Below are 23,151 nucleotides of genomic sequence, written 5' to 3' on the forward strand. Positions count from 1 at the left end.
GTTTATATAAATGATTTAGACTTAAATGTAGGAGCATTGATCAGTAAGTTTATAGATGGTACATTGTTACAGAGGACAACATGAGGTGATGTACTTGGGCAGGACAAACAAGGCAAGGTAATACATGAACACCAGGAAACTGGGAAGCACGGGCAGTCAGAGGGGCCTTGATGTGCATGTATCAGAGCAGGTAGATAAGTGGTTCAAAAGACATCTGGGATAGTTGCCTTGATTAATCAAGGCACACAGCAGAGAGATTATGCTGGAACTGTATAAAACATTGATTGGGCTACAGCTGAAGTATTGTGTACAGTTCTAGAATCCACATTGGAGGGAGGTTGTGATTGCACTGGAGTGGGTACAGAGGAGATCTACCAGGATGTTGCCTAAGCTGGAGAGTTCTAATAATGAAGAGAGATTTTACAGATTGGCTTTGTTTCCTGAGAGCAGAGGGGATTGACAAAGGACATGATTGAGATGTATGAAATTATGATGGGCATAGATAGGGTAGACAGGAGAGACATTTCCTCTTGATGAAGGGATCAATGACCAAGAGCATAGATTTAAGGTCAGGGACAGAAGGTTCAGGGGGGAATAGGAGGAAAAACTCTTTTTCCAGAGGGTGGTGGGAATCTGAAACTCACTGCCTGTCAGGGTGGGAGAGGCAAAAACCCTCATAACATTTAAGAAATGTTTACAAGCCAAGGCATACAAAGACTATGGGCAAAGTGCTGGAAAGTAGGATTAGAATAATGTTTGTTTTTGACACAATGGTCTAAAGAGCCTTGTTCTGTACTGTAGATCTCTGATACCCACATCTCATGAAAGAATAAAGACACTATAGCATCGAGGTATATAATCAAGCTTGACTGTTTTTGTGCAGGGTTGAATGTTAATCAGGGAGAATTTGTTGTGGCTCTTTTCAATAATTTGATGGGTCTGCCTCATTTTCCCAACGAGGTGACAGGACAGCATTTTGTTATCAAACAAAGGATAGCTGTGAATTGGGAATTGGAAAGGAGGGAGGACCTCAGGAAAATTAAAATCACCAGGGAAGAGGAAATGAACAACTCTTATAGCTATGAGCCGGGGAGTCCATGGGTCCTAGGAGTCCATGCATAGTCCTAGGTCCATGGACTCATCCTAGGATTTTTAAAGAAATGGCCCTTGGGATAGTTGCTGTTTTTGTTTAACTTTTTCAAAATATTCTAAATTTGGAGGAGGATCAGGCTGGAAAATAGCAATCGGGAGTCAGAAAACAGGAAGCTACAGGCCAGTTCACTTAACATCTGTCATAAAAGGGTTAGAAGCTATTTTTAATCAATTGTTAATAATCCTGAGGGGTCTTGCAGGGTGCGTGTGAAAAGGATATTTCCTTTTGTGGGAGTCACTGTCTCAAAATAAGTAGTTGCCCAGTTAAGGAGATTTTTTTTTCTCTGAGTCACGAGTCCTTGTTGTTGTTTTCTAGAAAGCAGTGGCTGCAGAGTCTTTGCATATTTTTCAGGCAGAGATAGATAAATTCTTGGTAAGCAAATGGTGAAAGATCTTCAGAGCTACTTAGGAATGTTGAATTGAGGTTATAATCAGATCAGCCACCATCTTATTGAATGCCACAGCAAACTCAAGGGCCAAGTGGCGTATTCCTGCTTCTAACTCTTATGTTTGCAAAACATTGAATCTCTAAAAAATGCAGATCTCCCTCAGTACTGCAGATTATGTCTGTGGTGGTGCTTCAACAATATGACTCGGGCCAGAGTAGTGCCAACAGAGATAAGCTGCTACTTTCAATTATTTGAAACCTCCAAGATCTCTGCTTTCACTTAATTTTTGCCAGCCATTTCTTCCTCCAGCGTGGGAAAGGATTGCAAGTATATTAATTTATTTTTGAAGCTTTATAAAGGTCAAAACAATATGTACTTCTATCACGAACAGTGTTAGGCTATGCAGCCTTTCAGGACCTGTAAGTCTGTTATAAATCATAGCCAGTCTGCATCTTGACTCTATTGCTCCATATCCTTTGATATGCATACCCAACAAAAATGATTCAGATTTATTTTATTCTTTCTCCAAATATTCTTTCTAACTTTACAGCTAACTAGGCCTAATTGCAATAAGAAGGTTTGGTCCCCTTGTTCTGGATTCCTGCCGTGGTGAAGGTTGTTTCCTGCAGCTGAGCTATCAAATCCTGTTCTCATTTTACAAATGGCCAGATTAGATCGCCCATCAGCCATCTAAACTCACCTATTAGTGGGCGGCACGGTGGTTAGCATTGCTGCCTCACATGCTCCGGTTTCCTCCCACAGTCCAAAGATGTGCAGGCCAGGTGAATTGGCCATGCTAAATTGCCCCTAGTGTTAGGTAAGGGGTATAGGTGGGTTGCGCTTCAGCGGGTCAGTGTGGACTTGTTGGGCCGAAGGGCCTGTTTCCACACTGTAATGTAATCTAATCTATCACCTATTGTACTCTATGCTACTTTCTCCCCACTCCCCTCTAGCTTATCTATCCACGCTTCTGGCTCTCTGCCTTTATTCCTGATGAAGGGCTTTTGCCTGAAACGTCGATTTCGCTGCTCCTTGGATGCTGCCTGAACTGCTGTGCTCTTCCAGCACCACTCATCCTGAATCTGGTTTCCAGCATCTGCAGTCATTGTTTTTACCTCAAGTTTTGCAACTGTTCTCAAAATCTAACCCTTTAAGTGCTCAATTCCAGTAAATTTGAGCTTTTGTTTAGGTTTTGTAATTTCCCCACTGCGTTTTGGGTCAGCTAATGCTGTTGCAGGTTTTTCTGAAAACAGAAAAGACCCTAAATTATTTGACTAAAATGAGGCTATTGCTTCTTTCCAGCTGCATTCACTTTTCTCCTCCCTCCCCATTTGTTTTTGCTCCTTTCTTCAAGTAATCTTTGAATAACTGCCAATCTGCACTGTTTCCTGTTAACCTATACTTTTTAAGTTACCCATACCTAAATCCTCCTCCTCCTACCTTCAAAACTGTCTGGGACTCTTATTTGACTTCTTAGAAGTCTTGGAAGATTGTTGCTAACAGCACAAAGTGTTCTCAGAATATAGTCACAGCTACAACACAGAAACTTGTCATCAACTTCATCTGAAGGCAAATGCCAAATTTTCTGTAGAACATGAAAAGAACAGGAAGTAGAAAGTGAAGATGTTTTTGCTATTTCTAGAAGCTTGGCAAAACTTACATATCTGCATCCGTTACAAGTCTCTGCCCTTTGTCTTTACCCAGCCAGAGACATCGTCTTCCACTTGCAGCTCCTGGGACATCCTGCCCACTAATCACTCCTCCAGCTAGGGATGAATGCTCCTCTCTGGCCATATCTAACTGGTACTTTCTTCTCTGTTTGTGTGTACCCACAGAGCACTTCATAAACTGAATGCTAAAGTTAAAATGTTTTGCTAAATGGCAGTTCAGTGCAGATGGAGGACTGCAGTACTACTGCCTTTACCCCCACAGGCTGTTGAGTTTTTTTTAAATCTCTAAGCTCAGAAACTGTAACTTGCTATTATATTACTAATAATTAATTAACGAAACTAACAAATCTGTAAGGATAGACAGATATGGCAACGTAGGGGGTGAGCTGTAGCTGATTATGGGAGTTTGTAGAAACATTGTGATTCCAGACAACAATATCAGTGGCAAGTATCTGCGACTTGAACAAATTTGGCTCAGAGTTGTTGAATTGGAGCCTGAGTTGCAGATATTGAGGCATTAAGGAGGGAGAGTTGCCTGGACACTGTTCCAGGAAACAGTCACTCCCCTCGAGTTGAGCAGAACTTTAGACTTAGTCAGTGGTCACATTTAAGATAAGCAATAAATGCTGGCCCAGCCAGTGACTTCTACATTACATAAATGAATTTAAAAAAAATCAGGTAGATAAGGGAATCCAGCATATAATAAGTAGCAAAAGCAAATGTTTTCACATACAGCCAGGAGAATGAGGAAATGGCAGAGATATTGAGCAAATATTTTTTGTTTATCTTCACTGCAGAAGGCACAAGTTATTTACCAGAAATAGTGGGTAACCAATGAGCTAACAACAGTGAGAACCATACTGTAATTAATATCAGAGAAAAAGTATTGGGGAATTTTAAGAAATTACAATCTGACAAATCCTGGAGCCTGAGTCGAGTGTGTGGTGCCAGAAAAGCACAGCAGGTTAACAGCATCTGAGGAAGAGAATCAACATTTCAAGCTTAAGCCCTTCATGAGGAACCTGGTGACTTATTCTTGGGCTCTATAAATGATAACTGCAGAAATATTGACTCGGTTGATTATGATTTTCTAAAATGCAACACTGCTTTCCAAGACAGACAGGAGAGGGAAACCAGGAAACAATACGTCAGTTAGTCTGATATTGGTCATTAGGAAAGTGCTATTACAAAAGAACTCTTAATAATGTTTTTAAGAAGAATGATTCTATGATCAGAGTCAACATGATTTTATGAAAAGGTTATATCGAGCATAAATGCCACAACACCTTAAAAATTTGCTGTTGGTTGAGAGCATGATAGTAGGCAGATAGGACAGGATTTGATTGGCTCAGCTTCTTGTGGACAGGATGTACTTGGGAAATTCTCCTCATTGTCAGGTAAATACCAGTATTGTAGCTGTACTGGAACAGGGAATTGCTAATGCTGAAGCACAGTAATACTATCAGGGTGTTGTCAACACCTCGAGCCAGTGTCTTCAACCATTTTTTAAATATCACACAATCAGACTGGCTGTGGACAGGCTTCTGTGGTGCTGGGGACTTGAGGACAAGGCCAGGATGGATCATCCACTTAGCACTTTTGTCTGAACATTGTTGCAAATACTTCCATTTTTTTTGGCACTGCTGAGCTCCCAGATCACGGAGCCTGGGGATATTGTGAAGCCTGTTCCACTGTTTATCCACTTTTCACGACTGCAGTGGCAAGATTGCAAACCTTTTATCTGACTCACGGCTGTGGGGTTGCTTAGCTATGCCTATAATCATGCTGCTTTCACAGTTTAGTAAGTATATAGTCCTCTGTTCGGCAAGTTAGAATCTCATTTCTAGGTATGCCAGGATACTACTCCTGGCATCACTGAACCAAGACCCTTGCCTTGATAGCCTGGCATATCCCCATCTTCACCATGACCATTAGGATACAATTATATTTTAATACAACTACTCAAGTTATCAAGGGATACCAAAGGAAAATGATGTTCAGTTAGATCCATCATGATCATTCAATGGTGGAACAGGCTAGAGGGGCTGAATGGCTGATTCTTGCATTCTAAACTAAATTAAGATTTTCAAGACTTTATTAACTGTACATATCCACTGAAGCTATAGGCTATTAGGATATGTGAGAGTTAGAAGGTAAACGTTTTGTGTATGGTGAAGAAATGCAAGCCAGGGAGTCCAGAGTGGTGCAATACAAGTTCCAAATGTCAAGGAAATTAATGAGGAAATAGTCTTATAACATCGTTACACCGAGCACACTGGAACTGCAGGCTGGGGTTGCTGGATCATAAATGAGAATCAAATATTTCAGTTAGTCCTGACACCATTAATAGAAGAAACAATGACTCTGAAAATGCAGAAAATTCCTGAGGGAAAATGAAAAGGCAAATAATATCGAGGGAAATGCCTCCTGCTAGTCATGAGATGAGGAGCAGACATTCATTAAGAGGCTGCTGGATAGTTCAAGCTGTCATTGAGGGGAGTTGGTGACCACTCAGTGACTGTTTCAGCCAATGTTGCTGCATGTGTTCAAAAAAAAAAGGGAAGGTGAGGAAATAGAAAATTTTGATGGGCTTGTACAACACTGGAATATTCTGCATGTTGTATGTATAACATAGCAATTGAGGAGATAAGACACAGCCTGTTAAATAGTCTCTTGTGACTAGTGACTGATTAATTGTGTTATGTTGCAGATACTCAGCACACTGAGGCAACTGTTGTTTATTTTTTAAATGGAACGGAGAGTTATCACTACTTTCACCATCAGTGCTCACAACAAATCAGTCACTGGCAATGCAGTAAAAGGCTTTATGCCTTGCTCACCACATACTGGTCACTTCTTATAGTGAGCAAATTGTATCATGTGAGGATTCGATGTAGTGCAGTGGTAGTGTCCCACCTGCTCCAAAGATATGTGATAACATCTCCTCCCAATATCTCTCTCTTGGATATTAGGACAGATAGGTAGTCTGCTTCCAGCTATTCGTGCATTATAAATGCTCAGTTGGAAAACTCAGCCCAGGGGAACCATAAACTTCCACTCAACACCCAAGTCCAGCTCCTAACAGACCACCTTAGGGAACTATCCAAGACAGACAGGAGAAAGAAACCAGGAAACTACACATCAGTTAGTCTGATATTGGGCATTAGGAAAGTGCTATTACAAAAGAAGTTTAGATTGGAAACAGTATATTCAAAGCAGGAAACATAGGCCTGTTTCCCTCTGCACAGAGATGCCAGTGGCATCACCTCAGTAATTCTAACTTCATCTCCACTGGTCATGAATAGAGAAAAAAACAGAGGTGGTTTTGTAAAATGACTGGCCCGGAATCAAAGACCAATATGCTAGAGACATGGATTCAATAAATTTCCACCACAGCATCTGGTGGAAGGTGAATTTAATTAATGTGGAATTGAAAACCAGTCTTGGTTAAACTATAATTGACTGATCTAAAAACCTACCTGATTCACTGAAGTGAAACAAAGAACTGCAGATGCTGGAGATCTGCAACAAAACCAGAGATTGCTGGTGAAACTCAGCAGGTTTGACAACACCTGTGGAGAGAAAAACAGAGGTAAAGTTACAGACTAAGTGCTGGAGAAATACAGCAGGTCTGGCAGCATCTGTGCAGAGAAAGCAGAGTTAACACTTTGAATCCAGTGACTCATCATCAGAACAGGTTCACAAATGGAAGGAAATCCTCCATCCTTATTTGATCTGGTCTATGTATGATTCCTGACCTATATAAAAAAAAATGTGGCTGACTCTTAACTGCCCTCTGAAATGGTCTAGCAACTGCCCAAGCAAGCCACTCACTTCTAGGGTAGGTAACAATTGCTGACCTTACCAGTGACATTTACATCCAATTAAATAATAAGCAAACAAGGTGCAAAAATAGGGAGAAAAACTTTTTTGTTGAGTTTTTCATTTGTTCGGGGGAGCAGCTAGAGATGTCAAAATGGATATTTCTACTTGGAGCAAGACAATAATGACAGGAAAGACAGTTGTGATAAAGATTAGAAAAGATGTATTCACATGGAATGTGGGCACAATGTGGAATTCTCAGCCACAAATTGTTACTAAAGGAGATGGCCGCTTGACAATGAGAAACATTTAAGGTCTCAGCAAGAGAACTGAATTAATCAAGGGGGCTCATATTGACAAAAACAACAGTACAGACTGATCAGCCTGTGCTATTCCAACCTAATCATTGGGTATTAGTCCAACTAGAGATCGGTGATAAATACAGGCCCTGCCAGCGAAATCCACATCCTTAAATAAGGAGTGCATTGGTCTTACTGAAATTGTCTGAGGAAGTGTAGGCTTGGTGGATTAGCTATGGTAAGTATGGGGTTACTGGAGACACTAGGGGTCCAGGTCTGGGTGGGATGCTCTTCGGAGGGTCAGTCTGGACTTGATGAACCAAATGGGCTCTTTCCACACCATAAAGATTATACAAAAAGATTGGGGGACGGTGGGGATGATGTCCCAGCCATCCATAGTAACAATAGTTATCAAACAGCTGGAAATAGAGTATCCAGTGTACAATCAAGATTTATGACAAAATGACAGGAGGATTTCCCCAAGACTTTTCCCAGTGTATGGCTCAATGACTCAGTTTCGCAACTGAATTAGTTTTGGTGAAAAGCACTTGCATCTTGATATTGACATTGATGTTTGTAGGCCTTCAGAGTCCAAATTGACAGAACTAATCAGAGCTTAGACATTCTTATTTAAGGACTTTCTGCTTTGCTCAGGTTGAATTCCAGATTTAGTTTACATTTGGATCATACCCACAGCATCATTGTGAAACCGAACTACTCAATATAATAGAATAATACAACATAGAATAGTAATTCAGCTCATTGTCTGTGTAGGCTGTTTGTTAGAGCTATCAACTAGTCCTATTTTCCTGCTTTTACCTCCTCCAGCATTTATCCAAGCCCTTTTAAAAGGTGCTACTGAATCTGGTACTGTCACCCTTTCAGTCAGTGCACAGAAATTCACAGTGTAATAGAAAATGTTATTTTGCCAATCTCCTTAAATTTGTGCCCTCTGGTTACTGACCCTTCTGACTCGAGAGACACTGTCTCCTTCTTTACTGGGTCAAACCAATCAAATCTCCTCTTAACCTTCTCTGCTCTAAAAAGGAAAAACAAGCCCAGTTTCTTCAATTTCTCAACATAACTAAAATGCTTTGACACTGGTACCATGCGAGGAAATCGTTTCAAACCAATGCTGCCCTCATCAGATGAAATGCAGTATCAAATTCCTTGGTAGGGTAAAATGCTGGAAGTTTGTCCTCTAGTGGTGGACAGACTCTTGTTTCTTTTGTGATGCTTTTTACAAATTTGTTAGAATTCACTCTTAAAAGTAAAAACATCTTAGCATTGTGAAAACAGAACAAACAGAATTCACAGAACAAGAAATACGAAGCAAACAGACAACAATAAAGTCCACTATGCGGTGATGGAAATATTGGGGTCTAGATTAGCGTGGTGCTGGAAAAGCACGGCAGGTCAGGCAGCATCCGAGGAGCAGGAAAATCGACGTTTATGGCAAAAGCCCTTCATCAGGAATCTGATGGAAATATTGTCAACACAGAAAAGAGTTTATTTTATCAAAAAAGCGGATGACAGACCAGATGCAAACAAACAATGATGATACAAAAGGGGAAAGTAAAGAAACAAACCTATGACAGAACTGATGAAGTACTGGAGCTGAAAAGGAATCACCAAATGAGAACTATGCACCAAAAATTGAAATGTTTGCCACATTGAAGGGATGATGACAGATAATGGGTGCATAAGATACAAAGATGGTAAAATATTGTTTGAAAAGGATGTAATGGCAGTAAGACGGACAGAATATATAAATGAATTGTACAGTGTTCCAAACAGAGAGGTCCTTAAAAAGGAAATGACAGACCAAATTTTATATTATAAGACACATACTTTGCAAATGATGAGTGCAGAAAAGCCTCTACGCATAGGTGAAGTATCAACATAATATCTAAAAGCTCTTGGAAAAACATATATAGAATTGTGATCAAATACATACCAAAGGAGTCAATTCCAAACAACTAAAGACATTCATTATTCAGTAAGGCACCGAGAAACCTAAAACAATGGGTCTGCAATAATCTTAGAAAAATTCATAATAATGAGGCTTCTTGTTAAAGTGATCTTGGGGAAAAAAATGGAAAGAAATGATACATTTACAGCAGAAATTGGTGAACAGTCTGGAATTAGACCTGGAGAAAGAAAAGGAATGAGAACAATTTTTGAGAAATATCTCGAAATAATCAAGAATATTTACAAGTGCTTAATCAACAATGAAAAGGTATTTAATTGTGTCTGACACCAAAATTTAATAGACAAGTTGCTGAAATATGACATTGACAAGAAAAATGAGATATTTATCCACAGTCTATATTGGGAGTGAATATCAAGCATCAGACTAGAAGAGAGACAATCGGACATGTTTCAAAACGAGAGAACCAAGAGAGTTTTGTTACCTCAGTTATTCAATTACACACACAATAAATAATTAGAACATAATCTGGAAGTTAAGATATGCATCTCAGATACAAATTGGGATAAAAACATGCAACTATGAAAACATGAAACAAATGTGCAATTGCTGAGACAGAGGTCCTACAACAAATAGATCAAGCAAAATCAAAAGTTTAAGATCATACTAACAAGGACCAGGGGTAGCTCATTCATCACCTATTCCACCTTACAATGAGATCATGGCTGATCTGACTGTAATCTCAATCATTTTTCCCACCAATCTTTGATAACCTTTCACCCCCTTGCTGAAAACATTCCAGCCACCTCTGACTTGAAAATATTCAAGGATTCTGCTTCCATTGCTTTTCAGGAAGAGAGTTCCAAAGACATAGGAAATCATGTCTCACAAACTTGAGTTTTTTGAAGAAGTAACAAAGAGGATTGATGAGGGCAGAGCAGAGCAGTAGACATAATCTATATGGACTTCGACAAGGTTCCCCATGGGAGACTGGTTAGCAAGGTTAGATCTCACAGAATACAGAAAGAACTAGTCATTTGGCTACAGAACTGGCTCAAAGGTAGAAGACAGAGGGTGGTGGAGGGTTGTTTTCAGACTGGAGGCCTGTGACCAGTGGAGTGCCACAAGGATCGGTGCTGGGTCCACTACTTTTGTCATTTACATAAATGATTTGGATGCGAGCATAAGAGGTACAGTTAGTAAGTTCGCAGATGACACCAAAATTGGAGATGTAGTGGACAGTGAAGAAGGTTCCTTCAGATTACAACAGGATCTTGATCAGATTGGCCACTGGGTTGAAACGTGGCAGATGAAGTTTAACTCAGATGATATTGAGGTGCTGCATTTTGGGAAAGTAAATCTTAGCAGGACTTATACACTTAATGGTAAGGTCTGAGGGAGTGTTACTGAACAAAGAGACCTTGGAGTGCAGGTTCACAGCACCTTGAAAGTGGAGTCACAGGTGGATAGGATAGTGAAGGCGGCATTTGCTATGCTTTCCTTTATTGGTCAGAGTACAGATGTTGGGAGGTCATGTTGTGGCTGTACAGGACATTGGTTAGGCTATTGTTGGAATCTTGCATGCAATTCTGGTCTCCTTCCTATTGGAAAGATGTTGTGAAACTTGAAAGGGTTCAGAAACGATTTACAAGGATGTTGCCAGGGTTGGAGGATTTGAGCTATTAGGAGAGGCTGAATAGGCTGGGGCTATTTACCCTGGAGCGTCTGAGGCTGAAGGGTGAACTTAAAGGTTTACAAAATTATGAGGGGCATAGATAGGACAGACCTACGGGGCAATTTTTTCACACAGAGGGTGGTACATGTATGGAATGAGCTGCCAGAGGAAGTGGTGGAGGCTGGTACAATTGCAACATTTAAAAGGCATCTGGATGGGTATATGAATAGGAAGGGTTTGGAGGGATATGGGCCGGGTGCTGGCAGATGGGACTAGATTGGGTTGGGCTATCTGGTTGGCATGAACAGGTTGGACCGAAGTGTCTGTATCCATGCTGCACATCTCAATGTATGATTCTATAACTCACGACCCTCAGACTTTTGCTTCATCTTTTTATTAAATAGGCAACCTTGACTTTCAATCATAACCTCTAGTCTAGATTTTCCCATAAGACGACACATTTCCACATCTACCCTTTGATGATCCCTTGGGATCTTATATGTTCCAATAAATGTGGGGAGGAGATGCTGTAGTGGTATCATCACTGGTTTGTTAAACCAGAGACCCAGGGAATGTTGAGGTTCGAACCGAGCAAGTGGTGGAATTTGAATTCAATAAAAATCTGGAATTAAGAGTCTAATGTTGACCATGAAACTGTTGACAATTATCAGGAAAAACCTATCTTGTTCACTAATGTCCTTTATGGAAGGAATGGTCATCCTTATGAGGTTTGCCTACATGTGACTCCAGGCCCACTGCAATGTGGTTGACTCTTAACTGCCCTCTGGGTAATTAGGTTTTGGGCCACAAATGCTGATCCAGCCAGTGATACCCATATCCCATGAATAACTACAAAAAAGACCTCTTACTCTTCTCAACTTCCGTGAAGATAAGTCAGTTCTGTTTAACCTTTCCCCCTAAGATAACTCCCCTTTTCCAGGAATTAGTATGGTAAAACTTCTGACCTGCTTCCAAAGTATTTACATCCTTTCTTAAATAAGGTGACCAGTATTGTTCGTATTACTCCAGAGTCCTAGAGATGTACAGCATGGAAACAGACCCTTCAGTCCAACCCGTCCATGCTGACCAGATATCCCAACCCAATCTAGCCTCACCTGCCAGTACCCGGCCCATATCCCTCCAAACCCTTCCTATTCATATACCCATCCAGATGCCTTTTAAATGATGCAATTGTACTAGCCTCCACCACTTCCTCATTCCATACCCGTGCCACCCTGTGTGAAAAAATTGCCCCTTAGTTCTCTTTTATATCTTTTCCCTTTCACCCTAAACCTATGCCCTCTGGTTCTGGACTCCCCCACCCCAGGGAAAAGACTTTGCCTATTTATCCTATCCATGCCCTTCATAATTTTGTAAACCTCTAAAAGGTCACCCCTAAGCCTCCAACACTCCAGGTTAAACAGCCCCAGCCTGTTCAGCCTCTCCCTATAGCTCAAATCCTCCAACCCTGGCAACATCCTTGTAAATTTTATTCCCTTTAAACTGCACATGCAGCCACTCCAAGGTTCTATGTACTGCAGTCAGCTTTGGTATGTCAATCACATCATTGACATCTGATTCTGGAAAGTGCTGCTGGACATGGATCTTGAGGCTTGTGCAGCCAGAAAGAAAATTCAAGAGAGTGCTGCTTGAGTCTTGTATAATTGGAGCATGATCTCTTTACTTTTGTATTCAATTCCCCTTGTGATAAAATTATAACAATTTATTAGCTTTCTGAATTACATGCTGTATCTGCATTCTAACTTTTGATGATTCTTGTACTAGAATGGCAAGATCCCTTCTAATCTCAGAACTCTAACCTCTCTCCACGTAGGTTTTTAAAAAAGTTGTTCCTGCCAAAGGGACAGTTTTGTTTTTTTTTCACATTACTCCATTTGCTACATCTTTTGTCTCCTTAAGCTGTCTAAATCCCTATCTCACATCATTATGCCCTCTTCACAACCTAATCTCTTTCCTATTTTTGTATTATCAGCAAAATTAGCTATGATATTTTCCATCCCGTCAACCAAGTCATTCATTGAAACTGTAATCTGATCCCGGAGGCACACTGCTCATTACATCCTGCCAACCTGAAAAGGACCCAATTATACCAACCTCCTACTTCCTGTTAGAGTTGAAACGTGTGGTGCTAGAAAAAGCACAGCAGGTCAGGCAACATTCAGTGAGCAGGAGAATGGACATTCTGGGCATAAGTCCTTCACCAGGAGTTGGGGGGGGGGGGGGTGGAGAAAGAGAAGAGGGCTGAGAGATGAAACGGGAGTTGGGGCTGAGGGAAAGCTAGATGGGATGGCGATAGGTGGGAGGTGATTGTGATAGGTCAGTGGGGAGGGTGCAGCGGATAGAAGGGAAGGAAGATGGACAGGTGGAGCAGATCAAGGCTACCTTTTTCCATCTGACGTTTCCAGTCTATATACAGGTTATCATCATTATTATTGTTGTACCTTTCTGACAAGTTTTCCATATTTCTTTATGCTCAATTCTATCATGTGCTTACTATTAGGGAGCCAGGACAAGACCTCAACAAATGACTTCTTGTTTTTATCATTTTCCATCACTACACAGACTATTTCAAGATCCTGTGTTCCTGAACTTAGGTTATCCCTCTATTGTGCTAATTAACTAGCAGGGCCACCACTCCAACATTTCCAAGCCTTCTGCCCTTTCTAAATGTACTGTACACTTCAAGATTCAGATCCAAATCCTGTCAGCCTACAGCTATGTCTCTAATGGCCACAAGGATCTACTTATTTATATTTGCACTTTCAGGTCATTTGTTTTGTTTCAAATGCTATGTGGATTTTTTAAAAAATTCCGCTCTTATCCATTGGTTGACTCAGATATATGTTCTCAATCCCTTCTTGTCATGGTCTGTTTATTGCTTCCTCTGTTGTTTTTTCCTATGGCTTCGGCTCTACACTTTGATTTACCACATCTTCCCAAATTTAATGCCTTCATCACTATCAAAGTTTAAAGTATTCTCTATTTTCCTTGTTATGCAGTTGGCAAAAATACTGACCCAGCACTGATCAGAGTCTAGATTAGAGTGGTGCTGGAGAAGCACAGCAGGTCAGGCAGCATCCGAGGAGCAGGAAAACCTAATCTAGACTCTGGTTTCCAGCATCTGCAGTCCTTGTTTTTACCCAGCACTGATCAAATGGACACTATCCCATAGAGTCACAGAATGGAAACAGACCCTTTGGTCTCAGTTGTTCATGTCAACCAAGTTTCCCAAACTAAACTAGTGTCACTTGTATCATTTGATCCACATCCCTCTAAGTCAAAATGTGTTGTGCTTGGAAAGCACAGCCAGTCAGGCAGCATCCAAGGAACACGAGAGTCAATGTTTCGAGCATAAGCTCTTCATCAGGAACGACATTCCGGAGGGAGAGCTTATGCTTGAAATGTCGACTCTCCAGCATCTGCAGTCCTCACTTTCTCCATATCACTCTAAACCTTTCCCATTCATGTACCTATCGATGTATCTTAAATGTTGTAACTGTACCTGCATCTACCACTTCCCTGGCAGTTCATTCAAGACATGAACTACACTCTGGGGGAAAAAGTTGCCCCTTGGGTCCCTTTAAATCTTTCTCCTCTCACCTCAAAAATATGCACTGTAATTTTGAACTCCCCTAGCCTACGGAAAAGACCCTAGTCATTCACCTTATCTCTGTCCCTCAAGATTTAGTAAGCCTCTATAGGTCACTCTTCAGCCTCCTACGCTCCAGTGAAAAAGGTCCCAGCCTCTCATTATAACTCAAATCCTCCACTCCCAGCAACATCCTGGTAAATCTTTTATGAACCTTCTCCAATTTAATATCTTTTTGATAGCAGAGCAACCAAAGCTGTACACGATACTCCAGAAGTGGCCTGTACAACTTCAACATGCCATCCCAAATCTTGTACTCAGTGGCAAGCGTACTAGACACCTTTGAAAAGTCTAAACTACCTGTGATGTAACTTTCAAAAGAACTATGTACCTGAAACCCTAGGTCTCTGGTTTATAATGCTACCCAGGACCCTACTATTAAATGGTATAAATCCTGCCCTTGTTTGTTTTACCAAAGTGCAATACCTCACAGTTATCCATCTGCCACTCCTCAGCCAGTTGGCCCAATTGATCAAGATCCCTTTGCAATCTTAGGTCATCTTCTTCACTGTCAATTAAAGCACCAACTTTGTTGTCATCTGCAAAGTTGCTAACCATACATCCTAAATTCTCATCGAAAACATTTAAACAAATTACAAACAAAAGTGGACCCAGTCCGATCCCTGCTTTACACCACTGGTCACCAGCCTCTTGTCCAAAAAACAACCCTCAAACACCACCCTCTGTCTCCTACTTCAAGCCACGTTTGTATCCAATTGGCACTCTCTCCCTGAATCCTATGTGATCTAATTTTACTAATTAGTCTACCATCAGTACGGATCCCACTTTCCGCTGAATTGGTGCGTATATCCCACAAACCGGGACCCATTTTTCACACACCAGTCTTTGGGCCACATATTCATCTCTCTAATTTGAATTGCTAAATGCTAATTTGCGTGTGGTTTAGGGAATAATGCTAAGGTTATGAGTTTTGAGGTTCTGCTTCTTAATGTTGTGCCAAGTTTCTCAATGTCTATGCAGAAACTCTTTTTTCCCGAAAACAAAGATTCATTCCCATGGATTGTAGGCATCACTGGCTAGGCCAGCGTTTATTGCCCATCTTTAATTTCCAAGCACACTTAAGAGTCAGCCATGTGCGTTCTGCTTATGGTTGTTAATGCCTAAAGGGACCACGACAACTGGATCCTCTTGAGGCCTGAGCAGACATCTGAACCCAACAGTCATCTAAACTTGCACTCCTTGCTGTGGAGAACAGTGTCAGTTACCCTTCAATTTGTGTCTCCATGCAACTACATTCTTTTTTTACAACCCCCTTGTTGGCTTCCTGTCTACAGGCAGTTAGCTCATCCACCCTGTGGCATTCACTCTTAACAGGACAAACTGAAAGAATATCAAACAATCTCTTTGCCAAGATAAAGGCTATGTAAACAAGAAAATTTGTAGCGTGGAAGAAACTCATTAGCATAAAACAAAGATCAGTAGATGCCGGAGTTCTGAAACAAACAAGAACAAATTGCTGGAGTAAACACAGTGCACCTGGCAGCATCTGTGAAAAGAAAGGAGTTAATGTTAGAGTACGGTGACCTTTCATGTTTTGAACAAATGTTAACGGAGTTCTCTAGCAATTTTTGTTTTTTTTAGAACTCCAGCATCTACAGTTTTGTTTAGAAATATAGAAGTTGATACATTTTACCCATTTTCCTGTATGCATCAGAAATCTGGCCAATAAGAAAAGAACTGGAAGACAATGGAGGTTTTTGAAATACAGATGCTGAGACATCTGCACAAAATTCCATATATACATACACTGCTAATAAATTGTGATGATGCTGCTCCTTTAACCAAGTTGTGTTGTCCTTGTTTTTTTCAGAGCGGTTGTAAAAGACACAGACTCTGAAAAGTCTAAGTCTTAGGGCCAGTTTGATTATAGCTAACAGATACTGACTCAGGCTGCAGTCTTTCAGGTTTTTGGAAAAAACTCTGAAATTTACTCCACAGGTATACTGGATGGTTAAGAAGGCGATTACCATGCTTGACCTTTGACGATAGGATTTGGTTGTCTGACTGAGGTTGTTCTCGTCTGTATGCAGTTCTGGTCGCTGTGTTGTAGGAAGGATATTATTTCATTGGAAAGGGTTCAGAAAATGTCCAGAATGTTGCTGGGTACAGAGGTTTTGAGTTATAAAAATAAACTGGATAGGCTGGGACAACTTTTACTGGAGTGCAAGAATTTGAAGGCTGACCTTCACAGAGATTTATAAAATCAGAGGGGCATAGATAAGGTGAATGGCAAGTGTCTTTTCCCTTAGGTGGGAGTGTTCAAAACTAGGGGGAATATTTTGAAGGTGAGAGGAGAAAGTTTTAAAAAGGACGAGGGGCAACATTTTTGCACAAGGTGGTTAGTGTGTGAAATGAACTGCCAGGGGAAGTGGTGGATGCAGTACAAGGTTTAAAAAAAACATAATATGTGCATGAACAGGAAAAGCTTTGGAGGGATACAGGCCAAATGCTGGCAAGTGGAACTCTTAGTTTGAGAACATGGTTAACAAGGACTAATTGAACTGAAGAGTCTCTTTCCATGCTATATAACTAAGTTTCAGTCTGCATTTTGTTGCCCCAATATAGAGGGTACCACATTGTATGGAGCGAATACAATAGACTAGATTGATGAAATGCAGGTAAATGATGGTTTCATGTGGAAGATGTCTGGAACCTTGGATAGTGAAGAGTGAGGACTTCAACATGGAGGTGTTATGCTTTCTGCAATTGCATGGGAAGATGTCAAGGGTGTATTGGGAATGGAGGAGCAGTGGACCATGTCCCAGAGGGAATAGTCTTTACAAAATGCTGATAAGAAAGGGAGGGTGTTGTCTAGTGTCGGCATCCCAGTGAAGATGGCAGAAATGGTGACTTATGATCCTTCAGATGTGCATTTTACTGGTTAAAGCCAAAAGACCCAATTGTTGTTGTGAGAGAGGCGAAGAGATAAGGACAAACGTAGGAATTAGTTTGGACACAGCTAAAGGCCCTGCCAACCATGGTGATGGGGAATCCTTGGATGAGGAAGATGATGAACATTTGAGGCCCTGCTGCAGAAGGTGGCATAATCAGAACAGATGTAACAGAGATAGACAAACCTGGAGAATGGAATAGTGTCGTTATGGGAAGCAGGGTGCAATTTGATTTAATTAATTTTTTTCACATGTACTGCGATACAGTGACGTGTTGTTTTGCATGCTGTACAGGCAGATTGTACCATAAAAAGGTCCTTGAGGTTAGCAGAAGAGTACAGAATAGTGTTACAAATACAGAAGGTGCAGAGAGATCAATATTGACATTTGAGAGGTCGGTTCAAAAGTCTGATAACCCCAAAATGAAAAGAGATATTGAGGAAGGGAAGGGAGGAGTCAGATGGACCAGGTGAAGGTGACAGCAAGATGGTAAGAAAAATTGATCAATTCTATCATTTCCCTATCAGAGGGGAAAGCAGTGTGATGTCATTGATGAACTGGGGAACAAATCGTGGGAGGATTCAGATTAGGATTGGAATGTTCCACGTAGCGTACAAAGAGACAGGCATAACTGGGGCCCATGCAAGTATCCATAGCAACATCTTTGAAGAACTTCTCCCTTAACTCCTTTCACTTTCTTCAGGTCAAAGTGAGGATGAGCTCAGTCAGGTGAAGAAGGGTGGGTGGTGGATTATGGCAATAGTTGGAGACTTCTTTCCAGGAAGAAGTGGAGATCACCAAGACCATCCTCATAGGGACGGACATGTAAAGTGACTGCATGTCCATGGTTAAGAGGAGGCAGTTGGTAGCCACAAGCCTTCTGCTAACTAACATCTTATTAAACAAAAATATGCAAAACATGGACTGAACAGCAATCTCTCCTCATTATAATGTTTCAAGGAACGACAATGATGGGTATCTGTTTCCTGAAGAGATGAATGTGAAAGTTTCCCCTCTAAAATGAATGTTTGTACATCTGCTTTCTTCATCCAATGTTCAGATTTTTCAAGAGAAGCTCACTGAGTGCAGGTTTGCTGCTGCGACATCATCAAGCTATCCTATCAAAAACCATTCCATTCGGTTCCTCAGGTTGGAGGGGGGGGGGAAATTAGGGTTGATCATCAGTTATTTTCTTGTGGGAATTTGAAGCAATGTAAACTTTGTTTGTTATTGTTGTTGAATTTCATTTTTCACCAGACATTAGAGGTTAACAAGGTGTACTGTGCTTTTTATTCCAGGCTTTAAGGACTGTATCGAAAGAGCTCTGTGCTTCTTGCAATAAAACTGTGTACCCCATGGAACGCCTGGTTGCTGATAAACTGGTTTTCCATACCAGCTGTTTTTGCTGCAAACATTGCAATGCCAAACTGCGGTAAAGTATAAAACTAAATTCTAACTAAACTCTGCTATTGACCTCCTCCGACAGCAGAGATATTTTAAGCAATATGTAGCTGATCCATTCAGACTAAAAAGCTCCTAGGTTTGAGCCACTGCCTGTCCCCAGTTAAATGAATTACAGTTGGCTTCGTCACATGTGATGTACAGAGTGTGACGTCAGCTGCTAAATGCTAGTCAGTATCCACCAATTTCTGGTGGCAGTCTGCATATACTGAGAATTTGGATGTCTGTCATAATAAAATACACTGCTGCCTGATTTCAGGAATAACTTCAATTGCTTTAATAAACAGTGTATATTCATGGAAATACGTACAACATTACAGTGCAGTATAGGCCTTTCAATGTTGCACCGCCCTGTAAAACCAACCTGAAGCCTCTGTATCCTACACTATTCCATTTTCATTCTTATGTTTATCCAATGACCATTTAAATGCCCTTAAAGTTGGCGAGTCTGCTACTGAGTAAAGAAACTACCTCTGACATCTGTCCTATATCTATCACCCCTCAATTTAAAGCTACATCCCCTCGTGCTAGCCATCACCATCCGAGGAAAAAGGCTTTCACTGTCCACCCTATCTAACCCTCTGATTATCTTATATGTCTCAATTAAGTCACCTCTCAACCTTCTTCTCTCTACCGAAAACAGCCTTAAGTCCCTCAACCTTTCCTCATAAGACCTTCTCTCCATATCAGGCAACATCCTGGTAAATCTCCTTTGAACCCTTTCCAAAGATTCCACATTCTTCCTATAATACGGTGACCAGAACTGTACACAATACTCCAAGTGCAGCCACACCAGAAATTTTGTACAGCTGCAGCATAACCTCATGGCTCCAAAACTCAATCCCTCCACCAATAAAAGCTAACACACTGTATGCCTTCTTACAACTCTATCAACCTGGGTGGCAACTTTCAGGGACCTATCTACATAGACAACGAGATCTCTCTGCTCATCTACACTAATCAAGATTCTTACCATTAGCCCAGAGCTCTGCATTCATGTTGCTCCTTCCACAGTCCTTCTCACATTTTTCCACATTAAACTCCATTTGCCACCTCTCAGCTCAGCTGTGTAGTTTATCTATGTCCCTCTGTAACCTGCAACATCCTTCAGCACTATCCATAACTCCATTGACTTTAGTATCATTTGTAAATTTACTAACCCATCCTTCTATGCCTTCATCCAGGTCATTTATAAAAATGACAAACAGCTGTTGCCCCAAAACAGATCCTCGCGGTACACCATTAGTAACTGAACTCCAGGATGAACATTTTCCATCAGCCACCACCCTCTGTCTTCTTTCAGCTAGCCAATTACTGATCCAAACCGCTAAATCACCCTCAATCTCATGGCTCTGTATTTTGTGCAATAGCCTACCATGGGGAACTTTATCAAACACCTTACTGATATCCATATACACCACATCAACTGCTTTACCCTCATCCACCAATTTGGTCACCATCTCAAAGAACTCAAGGTTTGTAAGGCACGACCTACCCTTCACAAAACCATGTTGGCTGTCCCTAATCAACTTATTCCTCTCAAGATGATTAGAAATCCTATCTCTCATAACCTTTTCTGACAGGTTAGCTACAACTGAAGTAAGGCTCACTGGTCTATAATTACCAGGGTTGTCTCTACTCCCCTTCTTGAGCAAGGGAACATTTGCTATCCTCCAGTCTTCTGGCACTATTCCTGTAGACAATGACAACATAAAGATCAAAGCCAAAGGCTCTGCAATCTCCTCTGTGGTCTCAATCTCAGTACTACCCTCGACAACATTGTCAGTGTTCACACTGGAAAAAGACAAAAAATATTCATTTAGCACTTCACCTATCTCCTCAGACTCTACGCACAACCTTTTACTACTACCCTAAAATTGACCCTAATGTTTCTCTTGTCATTATTTTATTCCTGATATACCTGTAGACAGCTTTGGGGTTTCCTTGTCCTACCTGCCAATGACTTCTCATGTTCCCTCCTGGCTCTTCTTAGTTCTCTTTAGGACTTTCCTGGCTAACTTGTGACTCTCAAGCACCCTAACTAAGCCTTCACGTCTCATCTTAACAGAAGCCTTCTTCTTCCTGTTGACAAGAAATTCAACTGCTTTGGTAAACCACAGCTCCCTCTCTTGACCATTTCCTCCCTGCCTGACCGGTACATACTTATCAAGGACATACAGTACCTGTTCCTTGAATAAGCTCCACATTTCAAGTGTGTCCATCCCCTGCAGTTTCCTTCCCCATCTTATGCATCCTAAATCTTGCCTAAATCACATCATAATTGCCTTTCCCCCAGCAATACCTCTTGCCCTGCTTTATGTATCTACCCCCTTCCATTGCTAAATTAAAATAACCGAAGTGTGGTCACTATCACCAAAGTGCTCACCTCCCTCCAAATCTAACAAGTGGCTATGTTCATTGCCCAGTACCAAATCCAATGTGGCCTCACCCCTTGTTGGCTTGTCTAAACATTGCGTCAGGAAACCATCCTGCACACATTGAACAAAAACTGACCCACCTAAACTACTTGACCTATAGCATTTCCAGTCAATATTTGGAAAGTTAAAGTCCCCCTTAACAACCATCCTGTTACTCACGCTCCTCTCCAGAATTATCTTTGTTATCCTTTCCTCTAGATCTCTGGAACTATTCGGAAGCGTATAGAAAACTTCGAGAGTGACCTCTCCCTTCCTGTTTCTAACTTTCAACCCTTACTACTTCAGTAGACGAGGCCTCAAAGTGTCCTTTCTGCTAACTTAATACTGTCCTTGACTAACAATGCCACACCTCTCTCTCTTTTATCATCTCCTCTGTTCTTACTGAAACATCTGGATCCCGGAACCTGCAACAACCATTCCTGTCCCTGCTCTATCCATGTCTCTGAAATGGCCACATCATCAAAGTCCCAGGCACCAACCCATGCTGCAAGTTTACCCACCATATTCCAGACGCTCCTGGTGAAGTAAACATACTTCTAACCACCTTCCTGCTTACTGGTGAACTCTTGTGACCTTGAAACCTTATTTCTGGCCTCACTGCTATCAACCACCTGGACATTGGAACTACAATTTAGGTTCCCATTCCCCTGCTAAATTAGCTTAAACCCTCCTGAACACCATTAGCAAACTTCCCCTCCAGGATATTGGTACCCTTTTGGTTCAGGTGAAGATCATCCTGTTTGTAGAGGTCCCACCTAGCCCAGAATGAGCCCCAATTATCCAGGTATCTGAAACCCTCCCTCCAGCCACGTGTTCAACCCCTCTCTCTATTCCTCACCTCATGGCATGTGGCACAGGCAACAAACCAGAGACAACAACTCGGTTCTAGCTCCAAGCTTTCACCCTAGCTCCCTGAATATCTGCCTTAAATCCCCAACTCTCTTCCTACCTACGTGGACCACGATTTGGGGCTGCTCCCCCCCTCCTCCTCCTCCTCCTCCTCCAGTATCCCAAAAATACAATCCAAGACATCACAAACCTTGACACCGGGTGGGGGGGGGGGGTGGGCGGCAAACACACAATCATGAGTTTCTGATGCCAGCAAGCAACAATTAGTTTAAGAAAATGTTAGTGTCTAATTCTGTTAATAGGATGCTGAACACAGCAGAGTTAAAGAGTAACAAGGCAAACAGATATTGTGAACTAATTAATTCATTGTGTCAGAATCATAAGGGGTTCTGTGGTGCAGTGGTAGAGTCCCTGTCTCTGAGCTAGGCAGGCTGGGTTAAAAGTGCCACCTACTGCAGACATGTTGCATAACATCTCTGAACAGGTTGATTGGACAAATGTATCAATCTGAATCAGGGAGAAAGACTCCTGTGGTGCAATGGTGGTGTCCATACCTGTAAGCTAGGAGACCGGTGTTCAAATCCCACCTGCTCCAGAGGGATGTAAGAGCATCCCTGAACACGTTGATTAGAAGGGCTCCGGGGAAATCTGGGGTGCATCATTTCCCCACCAACAACATTTTGATCCCAAGTTTTCTTTTGGGTTATAGACCTCCTAATGAGCTATTTTCAATCATTTTTTGTTTTGTTTTTGCAAAGAGTATTCAGGTTTATATAACTCAGTTTATAAATTTGTTACAAACTAAATCTCAGTTACTGCTAGGCAATTCCACAGTTCTGAGGAAAGGTTACTGGACCAGAAATGTTAATGTTAACTCTGATTTT

General features: G+C 41.4%; 1 protein-coding gene across 1 annotated transcript in view; it reads left to right on the plus strand.

Moving 5' to 3' along the window:
- Nucleotides 1–23,151, plus strand: part of limd2 (LIM domain containing 2) — a 71,427-nt gene that overhangs the window by 39,864 nt on the left and 8,412 nt on the right. The window contains exon 3 of the mRNA XM_072561045.1: nucleotides 18,818–18,951. Coding sequence (XP_072417146.1) covers nucleotides 18,818–18,951 — 134 coding nt within the window. The remainder of the gene's footprint in view (nucleotides 1–18,817; nucleotides 18,952–23,151) is intronic.

This window comes from Chiloscyllium punctatum, chromosome 42, assembly GCF_047496795.1.
Source record: "Chiloscyllium punctatum isolate Juve2018m chromosome 42, sChiPun1.3, whole genome shotgun sequence".
In the NCBI taxonomy this organism is placed as follows: domain Eukaryota; kingdom Metazoa; phylum Chordata; class Chondrichthyes; order Orectolobiformes; family Hemiscylliidae; genus Chiloscyllium; species Chiloscyllium punctatum.